The 23136-nt window shown below is 32.4% G+C and overlaps 1 protein-coding gene across 1 annotated transcript in view; it reads left to right on the top strand.

Moving 5' to 3' along the window:
• Positions 1-23136, top strand: part of LOC115874527 (neuronal acetylcholine receptor subunit alpha-7-like) — a 131468-nt gene that overhangs the window by 35977 nt on the left and 72355 nt on the right. The window contains exons 2-3 of the mRNA XM_030889694.1: positions 7649-7797; positions 13317-13471. Of these exons, the coding sequence (XP_030745554.1) occupies positions 7649-7797; positions 13317-13471 (304 nt within the window). The remainder of the gene's footprint in view (positions 1-7648; positions 7798-13316; positions 13472-23136) is intronic.

Below are 23136 nucleotides of genomic sequence, written 5' to 3'. Positions count from 1 at the left end.
ATCGGCGTGCTATAAATAGTTTAAATAACATTACTTAGTTGTACAAGAATTTCCATAAAATACCTAATCAGTTTTATTCTTTTCAACGTTTTTCCACGTAAATGATACATAAATTTTATAAAAATTAAAAAAATATGGAGAAAAGTAATAAACATTTAATAAAATCATGCACTGTTTTTCAAGCTCGGTCTACTACCGTTATATAAAAATTAGGATAAGCATGGAAGGATTCTACCATATCTTCTAAGAATTATAAGTTTAATTTTAAATTATTTTTATATTCATTAAGTCCAAAATGCTGCTACTTCAGTTCTTTAAAAATTTATTCGCTTTTGGACTTGTATGTTTTGCTTCTAGGCCGGCGATATTCTAAATATATGGTTATGAATGTCATATAATATTTTTTAAATTTAATTCATAATTTCTAAATCTGTTTGGGTAATATTCAATTTCATTTTCAAAATTTCAAACAATAAAGGTTGCTATCTCCAGAAGTATATTTTTATTTCTTAAGACGAATATCTGCTATCTCCCTATTGTGTCTGAAAAAAATTATGTAACACGCAATATTGAGTTTTATTGTTCCCCAGCAAATAAAATTCTCATCTCTTTATCATATTAACGCATGAAAATACTTCCTACATGTATGTATACATATTTTTTTGTACCGTTTTTTTGCTCTCCTGTAAAATTAGAAATAATGGAGTTAGCAGTTTATCACATTTCACCGACGATATGATATGCCATTCTATTTAGAGTGTCATTTTCTATCGAATAAAGGAAAAAAATACCGAGGGTGCCATTTAAAAATCAAAAGTTGTAGTCATTTCCGGTAAAACAGGAACTGACCGGAAACAATTGAATACGTCAATCAATTCCTAATTTATGTCATATACTAACACACCAAATCTCGTTTCTATATCTAAAAAATATATAAGTTATAGGGGTGAGCCAGTTTTTAGACGCCACCCGGTATATGCAAAATATAAAAAACAATCCTCCTATAATAATTGAAACCACTAATTAATTATACTAATTTCGAGGTTGGGAATGAGGCTTTAAACTTGTCTAATTAATCACAAAATAATACGTAATAATTTCGAAATAAGTCTCGATTAATCTTACACAACTCGCCGCAAAGTCAGAATAATTAATAAACCGTGAGTTAATGAATAACTAAAATTAATGAATAACGACAATGCAAACTCCTCTTATATTAAAGAGCTGTCGAGGGATGCGTCTGAAAGGAATTGAAAATAACTACGAACTCTAGAAGACTGTTTGAAATAAAGTTCTAAATCTTCGTTCTTACGCTGTCTAGCAATTTGCAGCCTGTGCTGTAATTGGGCTCTTCTTTCAGTTTGAGGATAAAATACAAAGGAACTTGTTACACGAGTCACTTTAAGAAGAAGAAAAAAAAATGGACAAAATAACCGAGAATAGAGAAAATATTTAGTTTAAAAAGAGTTGAAAATTTTACTAAAATTTGGTAGTGGTATCCTACTTTGTTGCTTTTTGTGCAGAGGTTTCCGAATAATCGCGTTTCAAAGTTGCAGAAACAATAATTACAATAAACATGCCTGCATTGGGACTAAGTTTTGTGTAAACTCTAGCTTGGTTTTCAGGCTAGTGTTTACACAAAAATTATTGCAATGAGTCTCCTTGTGGTACAAATTATTTGATGATTTGGTGACAACGTAGCCATTACATTTTTCTAGGATGTCAATTTATTAATAAACGGAAAACATCATAATCATTAACGTTTCTTTTCTCAAATTCAAATGAGTGGCAACTTCCAGGGGGGCATGGAATATCTGTTTTTCCGATGAATGTTCATTTTTTCTAAATGGAAATGTTAACAAACAAAATTGTCGATATTGGAACCCGCATATTTTTCGAGAAGGATATACACAATATCCCCAAGTAGATAATGTTTGAACTGGTATACTTGGAAATTGCCATTATTGGTCCTTTATTTATTGAAGAAAACTTGACAGGTGATCTGTATCTTAATTTGCTTCAAGAGACTATTGATCCTCTTATCACCCAAGAGCCCGAAACTCAAATTGATGCAGGGGGTAATCCAGTTTTACAGGAGGATTTGTTAACATTCCAGCAAGACGGTTCTCCACCGTATTATTTTCTTCCGGTCCGACAGGTTAAACGAGAGATTTCCGGGTAGGTACATGGATTGGTAGAAGGGGACCAATTGAATAGCCTCCAAGATCACCGGATTTAACACCCTTAAACTTCTTTCTTTGGGGACGTCTTAAGTCCATTGTTTATAAAACACAACCTACTGATACTGATGATCTTAAAAGGCGAATTACTGCAGAATACCGGTCAATTCCCGGTAAAGTTTTCCGAAATGTTAGGCAGAAGTTTAAAAACAGATGTTATTATTCTTTACAGTAAAATGGACAAAATAAAAGACTAAAATCACCACAATACACCAAAACACTTTTACTTTTACACTGGACGCGCGTTTCGCTAACCCTGTTAGCATCATCAGCAGATGATTTCGATCTGTGATTTAGTGTTTTTATTTTGCTGTGTAACACCAAAGGTTCCAACCCTCAACTGTAATAGTAAAATGGACAACATTTTGAACAACTTATAAGATAGAGCATAAATGGTGTAACCCAATCTTCTAATAATTTGTACTACAAGGAAATACATTGCAATAATTTTTGTGTATACACTAGCCTGAAAACCCAAATCTCAATGCAGGCATATTTAATTGTTTCTCCAACTGTTCAAAAGTGGCTGGCCATGTAATTTCTTTATTTTTTTTAGATAAAAAATGAGTTTTGGTATGTATATGACATGAATTAGGATTGATTGACGTATTCAATTGTTTTCTATCACTTTCTGTTTCACCGGAAATTACTACAACTTTAATTTCTTAAATGACACCCTCAGTATTTTTTTACTTTATTCGATAGAAAATGACACTCTGAATAGAATGACATATTATACGTCAACTTTTAACATTTTTGCTCAAAAAAAATCGCATTTTAAATTTCAATCTAAGGTGCGCCATGGCTGTATTAAAAGTACTAATTTTTAATCAAGAAGCCTTGGAAAATACATTTGATCTTCGTGTTTTATATATATAACATTTTCCGTGTCTAGTCCTGGCCGGTTAAAAGATGCCCAAAATGGTATTTTTAATCATATCTCAATTTTTTCAAATGGAAAGGAGGTGTCTCGTAAGCGTATTTAGAAAAAACAAATTTTATGAATAATTTCGTACCACACACTTGGTATTTCGAGTTAAATTGTCGTTATGAACGGCATGTTACAATTTCAAATAAACCATATACGAAAATATCAAAAGTTCTATTTAGGGTGTCATTTTCTATCGAATAAAGTAAAAAAATACCGAGGGTGTCATTTAAAAATCAAAAGTTGTAGTCATTTCCGGTGAAACAGGAAGCAACGAAAAACAATTGAATACGTCAATCAATCTTGATTTATGTCATACACTAATGTATCAAATTTCGTTTTTTAAAACTTCAAGTAAAATACAAAAAATATTGAATGAATAAAATTATTACATTGTTTTCATATACAGGGTGATTCCTGTAAGTCGGTCATGCATTCGAGGAATGATAGGGGACATCAAAATATTAATTTTGATATAGCACACTATGGGTCGGAAATGCCTCTTACGCAAGATACAGAGCGTTAAAGTTTTTGAAAAATTAAAGATATTCTTTAATAGTTGAAGGTATCGTTGTAAAATTTCATTATAGGAATCTATCTAACAGAGACACTTTAAATGTAAAAAGAAGAGGTTTTAGTTTCAACCAGTGGCGTAGGCTGTGATACACATGGGGTAATTTTTTCAAAAAAAAATAGTACTGTAATATACGCCACTGATAAAAATAAAAATTTCGGAGTTTTTTTATTTACTCGGTTTATTTCCAAGAAGAATGTCTCTTGCAACTTTCTCCTTTCTAACACCATTTTGTCACAATTTAAAACTAAATAAATTTTTTAATGAGAATCTTAAATACAGCGAATTATTATAACTAGAGGGCAGAAACACATGTTCATCGTTAGCTCTCTTCATCTTAGGTAACTTTAGTACTTTTTACTATTAGCACTAAATAAATTTTTAAAAAATTATAAATTTAAACTAGAATTTTTTTTATTGTTAATAATAAAATTCGTAGTTTTAAGGTAGTTATAATAATTCGCATATTTAAGGTTCTCATTAAAAAAATATTTATTTTTAAATTGTGACAAAATGGTGTTAGGTAGAAGAAAGTTGCGAAAGAGACATTTTTTCTTGGAAATAAACCGAGTAAATAAAAAAACTCCGAAATTTTTATTTTTATCAGTGGTGTAATATTTTTTTTTGAAAATATTAGCCGATGCGTATGACAGCTACGCCACTGGTTGAAACTAAAACCTCTTCTTTTTACATTTAGAGTGTCTCTGTTAGGCAGACTGCTACAATAAAATTTTATAACGATACTTTCAACTGTTAAAAAACTATTAAAGAATATCTTTAATTTTTCAAAAACTTTAACACCCTGTATCTTGCGTAAGAGGCATTTCCGACCCATAGTGTGCTCTATCAAAATTAATATTTCGACGTCCCCTATCATTCCTCGAAAGCATGACCGACTTACAGGAATCACCCTGTATAAACGTTTATTTTTGGCAAATTGCAATGGCGTTTCTCAAATCCCTTAAAAACAAATAACTGGGTAGCAGTTGCGTTACTATATTGCAGTATAGTCATAAATGTCAGTTATAAAAAATATTACGTTCATTTTTCAAATCCTTGCTTTGTTAACCACCGTGGTTTTTAGGTGAAAAATCTAACAAATAGCGCCCTTTTGAGGTAATTTAACTAAATAACCAGCCATAAGTTTAAATTATTTGTGTACACGGAAAAAAATGCAAATAATTACAAATAATGGTTTTGTTTGGCTAAAATTAGTTAGAATTTTTAGCAGTAAAGTTAAATTTTTATAAATGAATTGGAGTATTTATTTATTTTTTTAAATCTTATTTTGTTCATTCTGATTTAATGAAATAAAATAATTTAAAGCCTCTGTCAAAAATATGACCAATTTTTTTGTGTTAAAATAGTAAGTAGAAATAGATAGTAAACTTTATTCAAATATAACAACTCATTAATTTTCTAAAGTATAAAGGTTGATTCTCACTATACCTTCCATTCCATCTCCCTTCCGTTTCCCTTCCGTTTACATAAAATATATGATATCATGTGATGAATAGGACAATGCACACTATCCGTTCCGTTTCCCTTCCGTTCCATATCCTTTCCTTCAATACATTTTTTTGACGGATTGACTGAAGCATACCGGAAACAGCTTTGTTAAGTTCTTACATTTGTACCAGCTCGGTTAAAATTTTGCTGATATTTATTTATTCTTTCACCTCTTAATTAAATCTATTACCTTTTTCAAAAGATACAAATTTTTAAAATAAAACTTTTGTAATGATATAAATTGTATAACAAAAAGTATGGAACTGATACGGGACGGAAGCTTGCGTATAGCGTCAATACAATAAAAATACGGAATGGATATGGAATGGACATGGAATGGAAACGGAAGGTATAGTGAGATCAACCTTTATCCATATTTATTTATATCAAATATTATGTCATTTATTACTAAATTTAAAAATAAATTTTTTTTTAGGATCTAGAGAAGATTCGACAGTAATTACGAAGATGTTAATAATAAAATGTGTTTCATATCTTCGAAAGTTATGGAGGAATTAGTAATATTCTTTTAGTAACATACCCCGCTAGCAAGCGAACCTTTGGGTCGGAGTTTACATGTATAGGAGTGAGTCGTTATGGCAATCTAGTAAGTCGGAGTGAGCAGAACTACGAAGTATATATTACATAACTACTTAATCTGACTCGCCTTCTGTCTTTATTCAGTACATCTTATTTTACTAGGCGTGTTGACCGTACTCTTCGTACACATGAAAATCGGCACCCAAGACCAGAAATGCCGACCCTTATTATATGACATCTAAGTTTGTTTATAACTGAAGTATTCTTTTGTATATTTTTATAACACTTGAAAATATCGTATAGTATACATATATAAAATAAAAAAAACTTGATAATAGGCATTATCTATTTACGAAAGAATTTTATTTATCTTTTAGTAAGTATAATATACCTATCTATCTAATATACATCACGAACTTACATCTAAGTTATTTTTAATTACGTTTATACTTGATGGTATTTGTTAACAAAGCAACTATACACAATAAATCAATGTTCCACTTACCAATTCGAAAAATAAAAACTCCATTCGATGTCGAGCCTGATCTATTAGTTTCAGCGAAAAATTGGTTTCTTTTTTGGCTTCATCAGGTATCGATTGTCAGTCTTTTGTACTTTATTTCATTAACTTTTAGGTATCCGTGTTAATTGAAATTCTTTGACCGTGTTTAGAATTTTTGTTGATATAGGTGAGGGTCTACTAAAACGTTCTGTTTTGTACCAAAGTTAAAAAAATTACCAAAATTTTCGGACTGCATGGTTGTGATTATTGCTAATACTCGTATTTAGTTTGATCTACAGGGTGCATCGGGCATCTGTAGCTCAAAGTATCTACTACGATCCTAGATCATATACAGGGTGAGTTACCTACGATGTTCTCTATGGGTATTTCGAAAACTATTGGAGATAGAGAGTCGGTTAAATGGCGAAAGAATTGCAGTTTTGTGGGGTCATAAATATGCGCCTTTCAGATTTTTGAAAAAGTTCATGGCTTACTAGATATTTCGAAAAAAAATTCCATTATAAGTTATTTTAGACAAAAAGTTTTCAGATAAAAGTTGTAGATAATTACATCCTTAATGAGATTGTGTCCTCCGTTTTTTTCTAAAGCCTGTCATTTTTGACATATGACACAAACATATGTTTTTTTAAATGGAAACCATAGTTGGCCATGACTTCATAAAAAGCGCCATTTTTTAAGCTTTTTAGCGATATAAGCTATAATATGTTTTCTTCGAAAAATTACTGAGTTTTGAGACTCTCTATCTCCAGTAGTTTTCGAGATACCCATAGAGAACATCGTAGGAAATTCACCGTGTATACTTACGTGGATAAGTAAATCAATATGGAAACTGTCGCAAACATATCAACGACTTGCATTTTTCTTCTTTTTTGGTTGCACACGTGGTGCTTTTACTCTGTATATCCTTGTCGAAGACCTAGCGTCCACGCGCCAAATTTGAACATTAATTTAAAAAATTTAATTTGTAAAATGCATGCAACAATAAATTGAATGTTTACTGTCATAAAAATTAAATTATACAAAAAATACATTCAGCTACAAAAATCTAACAAGAAAGTATCCATGTGGTTTAATATAAATAAAAGAACAACTGAATAACTTTACTTGCCTATAAAAAGATAATTCGGGGACCTTTATATTAGAACTTCCACACACCAAACACTTTCTAGTCATTTATATTGAGTATTTAGAAAGTCCAACGAGAAAAATTAGAAATATAAGTATTAAGCCAAACACGCGTTAATTGTTATTTTTTGGGCATTTTTTGTACCTTGTTTTTTTTCAATGTATTTATATTACTTATTTATAATAATTAATTGATTTTTTATTTTCAGATTCGAAAATATGTTCGGCAGATGACAACGAAGCCAGGTTAATGAAGCATTTGATGGCAGACTATGACGCAGGAGTTCGACCAGTCCAAAACTCTTCTTTGCCTTTGACAGTTGTTTTTGGAGTGTCTTTACATCATATTATTGATGTTGTAAGTAAAACTTTTGTTTTTTCATTTTTTTTAACAAAGAAACAATTTTTAACATAGAAAATTCAATATGTTTCTATCTATATCTTATAAATCAGCTTTGTTTGCTAAAATGGCAATATTTAATGGTATGGAAGAAGCATTATCTCTGTTGTTACAGTACATTTATATTTAAATTGCCCTGTTTGCCATTATACAGGGTGGTCCGAACTGCACTCCGGAAACTTCGACAGTATATCCTGCAAATAAAAATAAATAAAAAAGTTCGTATAAATCTATGTCTTAAAATGCTTTCGGAGATACGGGGTGTAAAAGTTTCATTTTTATTTCGATTTTTTCCAAATAATTTTTAAAGTAACGTCATTATTTTGATGAAAATTGGTATCTGTGAGTTTTTTTTACATGAAAAATTTGATTTTGATGTCAATATGACTCCTATTTGTAGGGAACGCCACCTACATATGCTTTAACTGTTTTGAAGAATAATAACTTTTTGTCCATATCTGTATGAAACTACTGAGTAAAAAAATATACATTTCCGTGACTTTTTACGTAAAAAATGTCTCTTGGTAAAAATCGCTACGAGCAACCGTTCTCAAGATATATAGAATGGAAATAGTCAATACATGTCATTATTCACAGAAAATAAACACGTTGAGTACGTAGTTATTTGACTGAATTAATAAATTTAGGAAATTTTTATTTTTTTAAATTAATCATAAATTTATGATTTCAGTCTAATAACTGTTAGTCAACATGTTTAATTTATGTCAATGATGATAGGTCTTGATAATTTTGATTCTAAATATCTCGAGAACCATTACCCATAGCTATTTTTACCAAGAGACCTTTTTTACGTAAAAAAAGTTGTAAATGTATATTTTTTTACTTAGTAGTTTTATACAGGTACGGATGAAAAGTTATTACTCTTTAGAAACAGTTAACACACATGTAGGTGGCGCCGCCTATACAAATAGGAGTCATAATGACATAAAAATCAAATTTCTAATAATAATAGCTCCCGTATATAGCGTTTAACGCCTTGGGAGTAGCAAGATACAGCTTGCCATACTAGAGCCGTTCGGTATACAAGGAAGGTAATGTGGCTAGCACTACGCTTCAACCGCCTATTATTACCTCAGGATTGTGAATCCCAAGTACTCATTTAAGGCTGAGTCGACCTAGAATTAGAATTAGAATAAGTGGGAGGGGGGTTAATCTCTGCGACCTTAGAGATCTATTGTGTCCCCCTTTCTTGAGTTATAACTCATCATACAGTCCCAGGACTTCCTACGGAGACCCGTGTCCTTCATAGTCGAGGAGCTACGACCCAGGCCGGGTAGACGAAACGGTAGCTTGTGTCGCCTGTTGGGTTTAGAGGTAGGGAGGTAGGCTCCCCGACCCTTGGAGGAGGTGGTAACTTGTATGCCACTTGCGGAGGATGGTCTCACGCAAGTGTCAGCCACCTCTCCTGTAGTTCTCTTTGGGTTTGGCCCCTTGGAACTTTCATTGTTAGTGTTCCCAGTGTTGCTAGGGGTTTCCCACAGCTTCACCGGTGATGTTTTTATTACTATTATTACCAGATCTCATAGTGTTCCCATGAGTTGCTAGGGACAGTCGGTCCACTTCTACAGAGCCCCGCATGTAGAAGTAAGGGGTAAAATACAATGGGGTGCCCCCCGGTGCCCCAAGGTTGAGGCTGTCCGTAGCCCCGCCCGGTATCGTTATATGTCTTGGTGCAATTCCCTGGCCACGACACTACAGTCAGGGACAAGACGATGAGTGAGATGCTTCTTCGACCATGCTTCTTCGATTCAGCTTCGACCAAGCCAAGTGCTGGGGGGGATTCCCCCCAGCACCTGACCAGGAGCTTCCCCACCAACGACAAGGTCTTGCATCTCCTAGGGGAAGTGAGTCGACCTAGGTACCCAAACTATTTTTATTTTAATAAAAATAGTCGGCTGATGAAATGCCGGCTGTGGGAATCGAACCCACACCTTGAGATTGGTAGACGAGAGCCTCTACCCCTACGCCATCGCCACCGGGCACCATAAAGTCAAATTTCTCATTCAAAAAACTCCCAGACACCAATTTTCATTCAAATATTGACGTTATTTCTTAAATTATTTAGAAAAAAATCGAAATAAACATGAAACTTCTATACCCTGTATCTCCGAAACTCAGCGTTTTATGACATACATTTATACGAACTTTTTTACTTGTTAAGTATGTTTATAAGCAGAATATGTTGCCGAAGTTTCCGAAATACAATTCGGACCACCCTGTATATTAATACCCTGAAAAAATTGAGAGGGTGATGTTATGTTATCATCTGTCTTGTTTAATTCACACTTTGAAATACATTTAAATAGGTTTATCATAATTCTATAGATTATGAATACCATCTTGTTTTAATACTTCTTTTTATGTTAGATATTTTATAAATAATAGTTTTATTAGGAGTAAAAATGACACTTTCTGTGGCGAGGCTGTACGTTTGACTGTACAACGACATACAGGCGAGTCACAAAAAGTCATTTTTACTCCAAATAGAACATGTTGTTTTTTTAAACGCCACAAAGAAAATTTTAAACAATTTCAAACGTTCCAAATAATATAAAAAGATTTAAAAGTCATAGCTTGTATGTAATTATATATCGAGAAACTATGGTTACGCTCGTTGAATTTGACACTTTATGTCAGTTTAGTAATATATTCTTGTACTTTTATGCCTAGGCGTTAAAATGACTTTTTTTATATTGTCAATCATAAAGAATAATAATACTTTAATTAATACTTTAATTTTTTATTTAATACTTTTGTGACGTTTGAAAAAAAGAGTATTTAATTTTTAACGAACATTTGTAACAAATATAAACTAAAATACATACAAAAAGAAAACACAAAAAATTGTTATGAGTTAGTAACAGTTAAAAAACAAACTTCAATGAATACATTTGGGACATAATTAAGTAATACAGCCTTTAATAAAATTAACAGGCAATATTTTATGGTTTTATTCTTGGCATCTTATTATGCGATATAAAATTTAGTGCAGTTTTTACCCCTGGATCCTATTTTTCATCGTCAGGTTGTCATCTTCTTCGATGCAAATAATGAGAGAAAATTTAAACCAGCGGTATCATAATGAAAATGGCAGCTCATTCCTCATCTTTTGTGTACAGAAGATGCTTTATCCGCCATAGTGTAGGAGTGTTGAAATATCACTAGAATTTCGCCATAGCGCATATCTTTCCTGGAATATAATGAAATATTGCTTGCTCTCTCTGAATTATTTTAACACGTTTAAAGAACGTTTTGTATATTATTTCCTTTTTAATAAAAGTAAATAATATTTTTTATTTGATTTATTTAATAGGTACTTTATTTAAAAAAAAGTATTTTAAAAGGAAGATGACAATCATAATCTTTAGAATTATGATAATATAATTTTAAGTGCAGATTGAAAATTGTGAAGACGCAGGATAACATAGTAAAGTAAGATAGTGAAGTAATAGTTATTTTTATACAAAACGATAAAATGAGACAATAATGCAATATAATCGTCGTGTATAAAACAATATTTCTTTCCATAGCGAGTTACGTTTTAAAAAATATTCCGAAATTATTATTTCAAGAAATTTATTACCAGTAGAAAAAATATTGTGCTGGGTTGGCGTTGGTTTCTATGTAATTTGACAAATAAATAAAGCTGTCTCTTTAGTTGTCAGTTTTGGGTCAATATTTTTTAATTCTTTTTCGTGTCGATTGTAGTTTTGTAGAGATTCTTCCATTGGTGAAAAAATCAAGAAAAAAATATCAAATCAAAATAAAAATATAACTTCACCTTTTCAATAATTTCAGTAATGTGTGAATTTAGAAGTTTTTTAATATTAACAAATTTAGAAATTATTTTTTTTCCTTTCACATCACATTGTCAACGGACTTTCTCTTTTCAAATTTCTTTTTTTAACTGTTTATTCCCCAGACATGAACAGATATGTGAGAGAAATACCATATTTAAGTGGTAGAAAGGTAAAAAATGTTTGCTTTTCATATTTTCTCTTTTCACTCGGCAGCCCCTTTATTCTGTTAACTTTTTGCGGTTGGTGTATTTAGGATTATAAAGAAAATATTAAGTATATAAAAGGTAGTTGAGGTTGACCTTTTGTAAGGATATTTAACGTTAATATAGTACAAGGTTGTCCAAACTGTATTCGGGAAACTTCGGCATTATATTCTACTGATAAAAGTAAGTCAAAAATTTTTCTCATAAAATGTTTCGTTTCGGAGAAACAGTGTAAAATTGTCATTTTTATTTCGATTTTTTTCGATATTTGGATGAAAATTGGTGTTTTTTGACATGAGAAATTTGATATCGCGCCACCTACATATTTTTTAACTGTTTTTTTTGCGGAATAATAAATTTTCGTCTGTACCTGTATGAAACTACTGAGTGCAAAATCGCTACAACTAACTACTCTCACTGAAATTTATGAATATGACATGTATTTATGTCACTATTGACAAAAATCAACGTGTTGACTAGAGTTATTTGACTGAAATGAAATAAATTTGAGAGCTTTTTATTTTTTTTTAAATTAATCATAAATTTTCCTAAAAAAATTATAATATATCAGTTGTATAACTGTTACCAAACCTTTAGGATAAAAAAATTTGCAGATTTATTATTTCAGTCGAATAACTATACAGGGTGAGTCTTAAATAAGTGTAAATATTTTTAAGGGTGATATATTTCGATCCCAGAAATACGTCTGTGAGTTTTTTTTTCGCGTTTTTTTTTTATTTTTTAGTTAAAAAACATAATATCTTTATAATATGGCAACATAGATAGAAGATTAAATTTACAAGAAAGAAAACTCAAAAAAGATCCAGCGGTTCTCAACATATAAGTGAAAAATCAATTTTTTTGAAATTTGCAAATCTCGGTTATTTTGGACTTATTTGAAAAACGGTAAAGAGAAAATATGTTTCTTTTATCGAGATGTATTTTTTATTGACTTACCCTGTATATCTAGTTAACATGTTCAATTTTTGTCAATGATGACATGTATTAGTTATTTTTATTACAAATATCTCGAGAACCATTAGTCGTAGCAATTTTTACCAAGAAACGAAGGTACGGACGAAAAGTTATTAGGTACTCTTCAAACCAGTTAAAACACATGTAGGTGGCGCCACCTACAAGTAGGAGTCATATTGACATCAAAATCAAATTTCTTATGTCAAAAAACTCCCAGGCACCAATTTTCATTCAAATATCAACGTTACTTAAGAAATTATTTGAAAAAATTCGAAATAAATATAAAACCCCTACACCCTGTAACTCCGAAACTAAGCATTTTAGGACATAAATTTATACAAACTTGTTTACGTATTTTTATCTCAGAATATGCCGCTCCCAAGTACATTTTGAACCACCCTGTATAAATAGTCAATGGCAATTACAACTTTGTCTAGCAGTATTTAAAATACTTCTTGAATTGTTTCCCCATTTCCAGGACGAAAAGAACCAAATCCTGACGACCAACTGCTGGATAACTCAAGTCTGGATCGACCACCATCTCAAGTGGAACGCTTCCGAATTCGCCGGCATAAAAGTAATTAGAATTCCTTATCAGCGTGTCTGGAGACCCGATCTCATCCTTTACAACAAGTAAGTAAATTCTTTGGAGCGAGTAAAGGGGAAAATGCGTATTCAACAGACTTGTACAATTTAATATAAACTACATTAAGAGCCGTTTAGGTTGCGTTCAGTTAAAAGTAATCGCAAAACAATTTTTGATGCACGTGATTAACTTTGAGTGACGTGACAAGCGATGGCAACAGCGCTGCAAGATTGTGATGGATTTATAAAATGAATCTTAAGAGTTCTATTGCGCTGTACTGTAGCGTTTTTTATAAAACATTACCACTGCGAACGGCAGCTTTTCATCGGAGAGCAGTCGTGGATAAGGTATTTCACTAGAGAGAAAACCAATCAATAACAATAAACAAAAAAATACAGATATTGGGCGCCAGGCATGTACAGAGAAAGAAAACACAGTTGTATATTACTTAAAACTAATGACTATATTTCATGATGTTCTTTGCTGGTACATGACATTGTAGAATTCTAATAAATATATTGTTGTATAATATAGATTACCTTAGTAATAGATATTATTATAATTAAATAGTTGGCTAAGCGTAGTCATAACAGTGAGTTGTTTAGTTGTATTTGACATATAAAGTCATGTAATTATCTCTCTATGTTTAATTAATAAATATCGTCTTACTGAGGCTTATCCATTAGTAAAGTACGAAACATATATAGTAGTTATATGTCAAAAAAAAATGGTGTTAAGAGTTGTACTAAATATCTATGAAAGTAATACCATTATAAGACGTAATGTAATGAAACCTAAGATCTAAATCATATTTTAAATATTAAATCGACATGAATGTTCTTAACAATCTAACCACTAAACATAGTCTGTACGATATTACTTAAGATGTACGTTATTGTTTAAGACTGAAAATGTTTTAGATGTTAAATGTAAAACTAGAACTTAAATCTACACTTAGCTGTTCTTTATGTAATCTTGCTTCAAACAGTAACAGCGTGAGGTGGTCTCGCATCTCTGTACTCGGCCATCTAATACAACAAAAGGGGCGATAACGAGGACACCATGAATTGGAACAGCCGTAACTACTAACTAGCTTATGGATGGGAACGAAGCAGCATGGGGCATACGCTACATCCAAACTGTGGCAATATGGGGACACTACCCGTACCTTGGAACACTTCTAGGACCTTGGATAATGCCCGAACCTTGGAATCAATACATAGATATGGGACACCTGCCCATACCTTGAACACAGTCCGTCCATAAGATAATGGTACAGGGGAACACTACCCGTACCTTGGATCTACTAGGACCTTGGATAATGCCCGTACCTTGTAAATAGTCCGTCCATAAGACAATGTACGTCCATAAGATAATGTACGTCCATAAGACCCTCGAAACACTTCCGAGGGCTCAATAATAACCAAAAAAACTGTCCTTTCTTCCATGTAACATTCTGGAGGACAAAAGAAAAGGGACGCCAACGTGCCAGCAAAATACAAATACAAGTTAAGTTGGGACATCCAAAACTCTATCCTGTTGCTTTGAAATAGCAGCTGATTCAGATTATACAGCAAGATTTAAATAATCACCATTTCTAAAAGCCGGGATGGTTAGGTTAGGCTACAGAGCGCTAAAAGCAAAAGTGAGTCCACAGCACAGAGAGTTGACAGAAGCGATGTTGGCAGCGCCTCCACAGAGCGATAACAGGGTTGTGTTAAACGATAACAGGGTTGTGGACTAGAGAATGTAAAAATTACGCCAAGCGCGTCAAATAAACTATCCGGCCTGAACGAGAGGGAATCCGGTGATGATAGGCCAGACATCATATATTATATATAAAAAAGACATGTAACGAACTAAAAACGTTACAGTACTGTTCGGGTCGCTCTCAAGGGTCGGGTAAAGCGGATGTGTGGCCTAAAGAAATATATATTATATTTCAGAAATCTGCCTAAGGCTAAGGCTTAGCCCGATCCTGTCGTGTTAAGCCACACCCAAAATTTCAAATACATGTGCTTTGATTAAGGGCTTGATTAAGGTTTGCAGAGCTTCAGCATTTGACATAAAATAGCGATCAATTTGTTATAAAAGCATATAAATTATACAGGGTGTCATTGAAATGGTGTAAAAAATAATCGGGGGGTGATAGTACTCCTAAAAATAGTAAAAAAAGTTCCTATAAGTATAGGTTGTTTTGAAATTGTAGGCTTTTTTTTTCACAATAAGGGGCCGTCCTCTGCCGGAAACACTGCGACCTGTGAGGCCTATTGTGTTTGTCCCCTTTCTATATCTGCACCCATTCTCCTATCCCTGTGCCCTGCACTAACTTATGCAGGTCCTTGATAGGATGGGAGCATAGTTCCTCCGGTTCTAGCCTAGCTTTCCCAAATAAAAAGTGTCGCTTGCGATCCAGAGCCTCGCAGTGACATATTATGTGCTCCGCTGTTTCAGGATCTTTATCGCAGAGTCTGCAGCAAAGACTTCCTTGATACAGATTGAGCTTGTTCAGGTAACACTTGACAGCCATATGTCCTGTCAAGAGGCCTGTTGTAATCCGCAATTTATGAAAATTGAAGGCAAAGAGTTTGCTCTGATGGGTTGCTAACTCAACATAAACTTATGAAAGTTATGGCGGTTCAAAAGTAACCAAGTAGTTATTAAATAATTAATTGGAAAATCAAAATTTTATGATTTTTAAAACATCTTATTGCTTTTCATTTTTATTGCTAAACCAATTACCAAAATTCCTTATTAAAATAATGCATTCCTTAATTCATTCATAGTAAATGTTTAAAGTGACCACCATTCATTTCAATGCAGACATCTGCTCTTCTTCTCCAAGATCTGCGTACCCTGTGGAATATCCTTGGTGTTTGTCCGAATTTGATTGGAACAGTCAATAATGCGTTGCCGTAGTTGCTCTTCAGTATTAATCGGCACTGAGTAAACTAAAGCTTTCAAAGTGGCCCCAGAAGTAGAAATCTAGTGGATTATTATCGTTTTTTAAAGCAATAAGATATTTTAAAAATCATGAAATTTTGATTTTCCAATTAATTATTTAATAACTACTTGGTTACATTTGAACCGCCATAACTTTCATAAGTTTATGTTTGTAACAGCCTTTTTTCCTAGAGAGCTATTACTAACGCCTAACAGTCGGTCTTTTTGTTCTCGGGCGCCACCCCCAAAGTTTAAAGTGTTTGAGAGACCACCTCGGCCAATACGGGTAGCTTTTCTACAGTGGAGAATCCAGGGAAATGGGGTAAAAGCCAGTTAAAGTCGAATATATTCCATAACGAGGTTTATTTAAATAAATTAATTATGAATCCAATGTCTTCAAATAAATAAAATATAAAGAAAATATTAAAACATGAAATATCGCAAAGTCTAACACAGAGAAATTAAATCAGTTAATTACAATAGCAAATAATTAAGTTCATGTGATTTAAATTCAAATCTGTAAAGAAATATTATCATAGAAAATACCAGCAATACATATTCCCATGCATCTTTAATAAAATCAAATATAAATCCAATATCTTCAAATAAATCAAATATGAAGAAAATATTAAAACATGAAGTATCGCAAAATCTAACACAGAGAAATTAAATCAGTTAATTACAATAGCACATAATTAAGTTCATATTATTTAAATTCAAACCTGTAAAGAAATATTATTATAGGAAAGACTAGCAATACATATTCACATGCATCTTTAAATAAATCAAATACGTAAGAAATATTATCATGGTAAAACAAAAGAGGAACCTTAATTAACTCCTCCTCTGTAAACGAATTTTATATCATAAAAATAAAATAAAAACTCTACTGTGCTGAAACTAAAATTTGCGTTTACTAGAACTCTGATGGGGTATCTGGCGGTTACAAAAAAAAGAAAGCGATTACCTTTTTTTCTGAAGGAAATCGGCGTCGGATCAAAAGAAACGGTCTGGTTTTCTGAATCGCCTTCAGCAGCCCGGAATCCGGTCACACTAATTATTCACGGTCAGGTATAAAGAAAACTTAAGAAAATCGGCGTAGGATCAGAACGAAACGGTCTGGTTGGCTATTCACGGTCAGGTATAAAAAACTTAAATGCTCGGTTTTAAAACTATCTATACTCATAAATCAGAAATACGTTTTAGACTTATTTTAAATCAAATCTCTGCGACCACAATTTATACTTCTTTAAAATCAAAAACGGAGATACGGTACTTTTACTTTAAAACTCAAGAATTCGGTTTTTACAGCAGCGCTGATAAAAAAACGGATCAGACTCGCGAGGTTTACTTAGAAAAGATCACCGGTACTTAGTCTCAACAGGAAGGCCCCCGTTTTCGCGCTCCCGTCGCTTAAATAATCTTTCCCGTCGGGAACCACGAACCACGTTCGGTTACCATCGTCCTACCTCCCATCAAGATTCCTTACAGTAAAAAAAACGGTTTTTACCCGTCGATCCTACAAAAAACCATTTGCTGTTTGTACCAAAAAAAAAACTTCCACGGCTCCATGCAAATCGACGAAATATTTAACACAATTTTATCAGCAAATAATTTTTAGTATTAAAAATATTTTTCGGTTTTAGACTATCATAACAGTTCTAAAAATAAAAATAAACCATACTAAGCTTGTCTAAGAATTATTGGTTACCATAATCCTTCAAAACAAATGAGCATATCAAATTCTACTTATATAGTCTATAAAATGAATAACTTTGAATTTTGACCGTTATTTTCTACCAACATGGCAAATATAAAATCCCTCTATCAAAAAAGTTACTGATATTCTTTAAGTATTCTTTAAATTGAGTGCCTGAACGAATCAGATAGGTAACTCATTTTACTTACGTGAAATAGAAAAGGAAAATAATAAAACAAGTGACAGTTCTTCCTCTTCTTGCAAAAATCAACACGAAATGGCATAATTGTCAAAAGTAAAATGTCATCAGCTTTTGACATTTCTAAATATTAGACCAATTCCGTCTGTAATAGAACAGCCTCGCAGCGAGATTTATGACGTCAGGCTAATTAGATACGGATTAATAAACATGTTGTAGAATACATGGAAAACATAATTATTCCTCGTATTTTTGGTTTGTATTTTAAAAATGATATAGTTTACATGAAATATACATAATATACAGTTAATAAATATAATATATACCTATTTATAGTAATAAATACTTTGGCAAAAAAACTATTAACCATACAAATGCAGCAAATCTTTTACAATAATATAATGGGTAAATGTAAAATATATTTTAAATTTTGGGGTTTGAAAATTGATCTAATTTAACAAAAAACATTCAATATCTACTAATAGTGATGTATTATTTGCATTCACAAAATTTATGTGTATATTTTGCAAGTATCAATGTTCGAAAAATTATATTTGCAAATAATACTATATCATAGAAAAAAAGGCGTCAGCGATGGCAATGAAATAAAGATCGCTGTCATTTTATATGTATAATGGTTTTAAAAAAAACGTTTCGGCTAACATTATAGCCTTCATCAGTGTTGTGTCATATAAAAATATAGTGTCGAATATAATCCAAAAAATTGCATATAAAATATTCACACCAAACCAAACCACATAATGTTTACTGCAATTAATAAACTAATATAAACTTGTCAAAAGATGACCACATATTTTTTTAAAATTATTATTCTTAACACTAAAACTATCTACATTGACTATGGAGTACGATTTAGCCATAGTCAAATATAAGGAATAATTATGTTAGCGTGACGTCATAAATCTCGCTCCGAGGCTGTTCTATTAGAGACGGCATTGCGTCAGCATGGTCGCAAGTTGCTAACCTAATAAAATTAACACTAGAAAAGCCCGTGGGAACTGTCAAATTCAAAGTTATTCGTTTCACAGACTATATACAGTATGGTTCATAAATCCCCAAACGTTATCCGTCCTGGTGATAAAAAAAAAATATTTAAACATTTACCATGAGAATATTAATGATAAAAAAAAATAAAAAAAAGTTATGTCCCAAGGCAGGATCGAACCCTGGCTCTTCGGTGTACCAGCGAAGTACTTTCGCTCCGAGCTATCGTGCCGTGTTAGATATATGTTCACGCCTAGCATTTAACAGATTAAATAAAAAAATATACGGACTTCATTACATGTTGATACGAACCCATCAGAGCAAACTCTTTGCTTTCAATTTTCTCGAAAACCATCGCTCTGGGCGATGTGCAACAAGAGTATCTTTTTTGTAGGAAAAAGTATGTAGTTTTCAAAAAATGAACCCACGTTGCAAAAAAAATAACCTCTAAGAAGTTATTCACGAAACAACCCCCTACCCTAGCAAAAACTAGCCTTTCCGCTTTTCCAAATAATTTTTTAGTATCACCATTTGATTTAGGGTCAAAATTTATGGCAAAGTATTTTTTTTTCGAAATTTTATCTCGTGTTTTAAGCCTACAATATCAAAACAACCGTTTTTAAAATTCACCCTTTCAGTGCCCCTAACTCCCTTAATATGCATTTTCCGCCTTATACTTATAGGAACATTTTTTTACTATTTTTAGGAGTCCTATCACCCCCTGATTTTTTACACCATTTCAATGACACCCTGTATATCACTGTAATCACAAAACTTCAATCTATTTCGGTATTGTATCGGAATTGTAAATTATGTCTTTATTTTCGAGAAAATTTAGTCCAAACATAAGGAATATTTTTTTGATGTTTGACGATCACAATCTTAAAAATAATAAAGTTGTCTAAAAATCTGCTGCAATACAGATATAGTATAATCCTGTATCTTTAATTTCCTTCTTCATTTGTGTAAAAATACCTAGCCAGTTTTAGTAGTATCTATGCTTAAAGCGTGTTTTGTCAGCTTTAAATGTATGTGAAATACATACACATAGACTTGTATTTAAATGAGTACACATGTATATGTATGTAGTTCAAAGTTATAATTTATACAAACATCGAATAAACATGAAACTAATTAATATATGTATGCTCTGATATTTTGGTTTGTATGTTTGTTTGTAAGTCAGTTTGACAAGCTGATGCTACTTGAATGTACATATCTCGAGGATACAGAGATTATTGCAAAATTTCTCTGAAAATGTATTCGCATTTCTGTCATTTTTTGTATCGATTATCTTATTATATCAAAAAATTATCTTTCTACCGAATTTTTAATTTTTACTGTTTTATACAGGGTAGCTTCGCTCATACGCCGCGGAGGCTCCAAGGAGAACGACTGTTTGTATTGAAATTAAATTTTGTGAGCATATGTAGGTTAATTCAGAGCACTTTTTAAAAATATAGAAAGTTCTACAGGGTGTCCCCAAAAAAAGTTACATATCACTGTTTTGTTTTTTGTAATGGAAGGTATATATTAATTGATTTTCGGATTCTGGGAGAAAAATAAAGGTGAGTTTTATAAGAGAAGCATATGACTAAAATGTAAGGTTTTTTACATTTTTTTTACATAGAAATAAAAAACAATTTTTAAATTACAATAAAAGCTACCTAAATTGGAATTTACCCCCCAAGTAGCATTTGGACGTTATCTAACGTCGGGTATACGTCGCGTTCAATAAACCCGACGTCGGGTATCAGCGTCGGTTCGACCGCCTGACGACCCTTATTTGCACATAAATGGGGAATACAGATTCGGGTCGCCTCGACGTCGGTATCTGACCTAATAGGGAATATAATCCTACCAATTACCAACGTCATATTACGTTGGATTTTAGTCACTTAAAATTCGTCGCTAAGCACTTACGTTACGTTTGGTTTCATATTCGCTACCAAGAATACATAAAAACCTAACCAAACTACCTAATTACAAATGGATTCATAATCACTCCTCGAATATAACTATAAGTGCCTATCTAATTTCATATTATAATAATTCTGAATCATTAATCCAGACATCAGTTTTGTCAACGGAAGTCACTTTTATGATATATCTGATTAAAATACTCCGGAAAACAACGAGCGCCTTCAAAATTAGGTAGATTTATGAAATAAAAATATCTATAAAAAAGTAACTCGCAAAATATTTTTTTAATTTTCTAGCTGGTTTAATCATAAAACTGTACTGTGGTTCCCCCCAAACTCAACCTTATCAATATTATTCTACTAGATATCGAAATGTGAATATAAATTTTAAAAACAAAAAACGATTTTAAAATGGCTGACAATATACCTTGTTGACATATAAAATGATACTTGTTAAGAACGGCGGATTTCTGTGTCCGACTTAATATGAACTACCAATATACCAATTCCGACCGGGTCTCCAACATTAGTCGTTTCACACGACCGAAGTCATCAAACCGGACGACCGGCAATCGTATTATGACGTATATAATTCCAACGTACGCCACGTAACCTCACTTTGCGTTATCAGTGATTTGTGGATTTGTACAACTATATTTTAGTTTTTGTTTTCTGCTTAAAAAAAATGGGCAGCCACTTTTTTAAGCTTAACCTCACATGTGGGAGAAGGATGGGGTCTGCTGGTTTCCTAAGCTAAAAAATGAAATTAAGATGCACCAGTGTAATGCAGCATCTCTTCCGGATAAAAAGCATTTATGGGTGGAGGCAAGACATCACTACTACTATTATTATTTTGCTGAAGCCTCGACCTCTTTCTGTAAAATGTAGATGAATGTCTAAATGCCTTTTTAGTGTTTTTTTAGGCATAATAAAAAAATTAAGTATGTTTACAAAAACTTTTTATTAGGTTATATTCATGATGTTCAAATGCTACTTAATGGGTTGTATTTACGGATGTAAATAGAGATACGTAAATTAGGTTATAAATATGAACATAAAATACAACAAAATATAATTGGACGTTACTTTAGGGATTATCAGTGAGACGTATCCTATTCGGACAGCGGGTAGACGTCGGACTAGTTCATGTATATGTACGTCGTACAAGCCAACGTGGGAACGACGTTGGGAAATTAATAAAAATGGTACGTTGTTATTTTGTACGTCAACAGATCGTTGGATTTACGGACTCGGACCCAACGACGTCGCTTTTAATAGGGAAGCGACGTCACCGGTCGTATCACCAGCACCCGACCTAAATTTGCACAAAGTCTGACGTCGCTTCAGGTCAGATTTAGTTCGAAGTCAGATAGATGCTACTTGGGCCGGTATAGCCTAATATGTAGTTATAATATCTATTGTACTTTAAATCAAATTAAAACTTGATCCAAAAAGTTATACAGGGTGAGACAAAATTAATATTGAACATTGGTCACCTTTAAAAGCATGTTACTCTTCTATTTGAAATGGAACACCCAGTATATTATTCCGATATTCAATGGACAATTCATGTCTCTTCAAAATACTATTCAGGTTGCCTACCCCTCAAACAAAGATTTTTCTAGATATTTTTATTTACATGATTTGATTTGAGTAGATCTTTGTTATTTGATAAAATCTAGGTGGCTGGGATATGTCTGACGTTACTTCAACATGGCTGTCTAATTAGTCCAACTTTAACAACTAGTTTTCATTTTGTGTCAGTTAAAACACCAAAAAAAATCACAGTTATTTGCCGAAAATGCAATCTTGTCCTACATCTGAGAGAATTGATATGATTCTATTAGTTGATGAATGCAGTGTGCATTCACAATTAATAGAATGCTTAAATGCTCCTGATTTTATCTAGTCTGTTTTTTTTATGGGGATATGAAAGAAAGTGTT

Source organism: Sitophilus oryzae, unplaced genomic scaffold (genome assembly GCF_002938485.1).
Source record: "Sitophilus oryzae breed Bouriz unplaced genomic scaffold, Soryzae_2.0 scaffold_1297_pilon_pilon, whole genome shotgun sequence".
Classification (NCBI taxonomy): Eukaryota; Metazoa; Arthropoda; class Insecta; order Coleoptera; family Curculionidae; genus Sitophilus; species Sitophilus oryzae.
The sequence above is the reverse complement of the archived record's forward strand: the minus strand, read 5'-3'. Positions and strand labels throughout refer to the sequence as shown.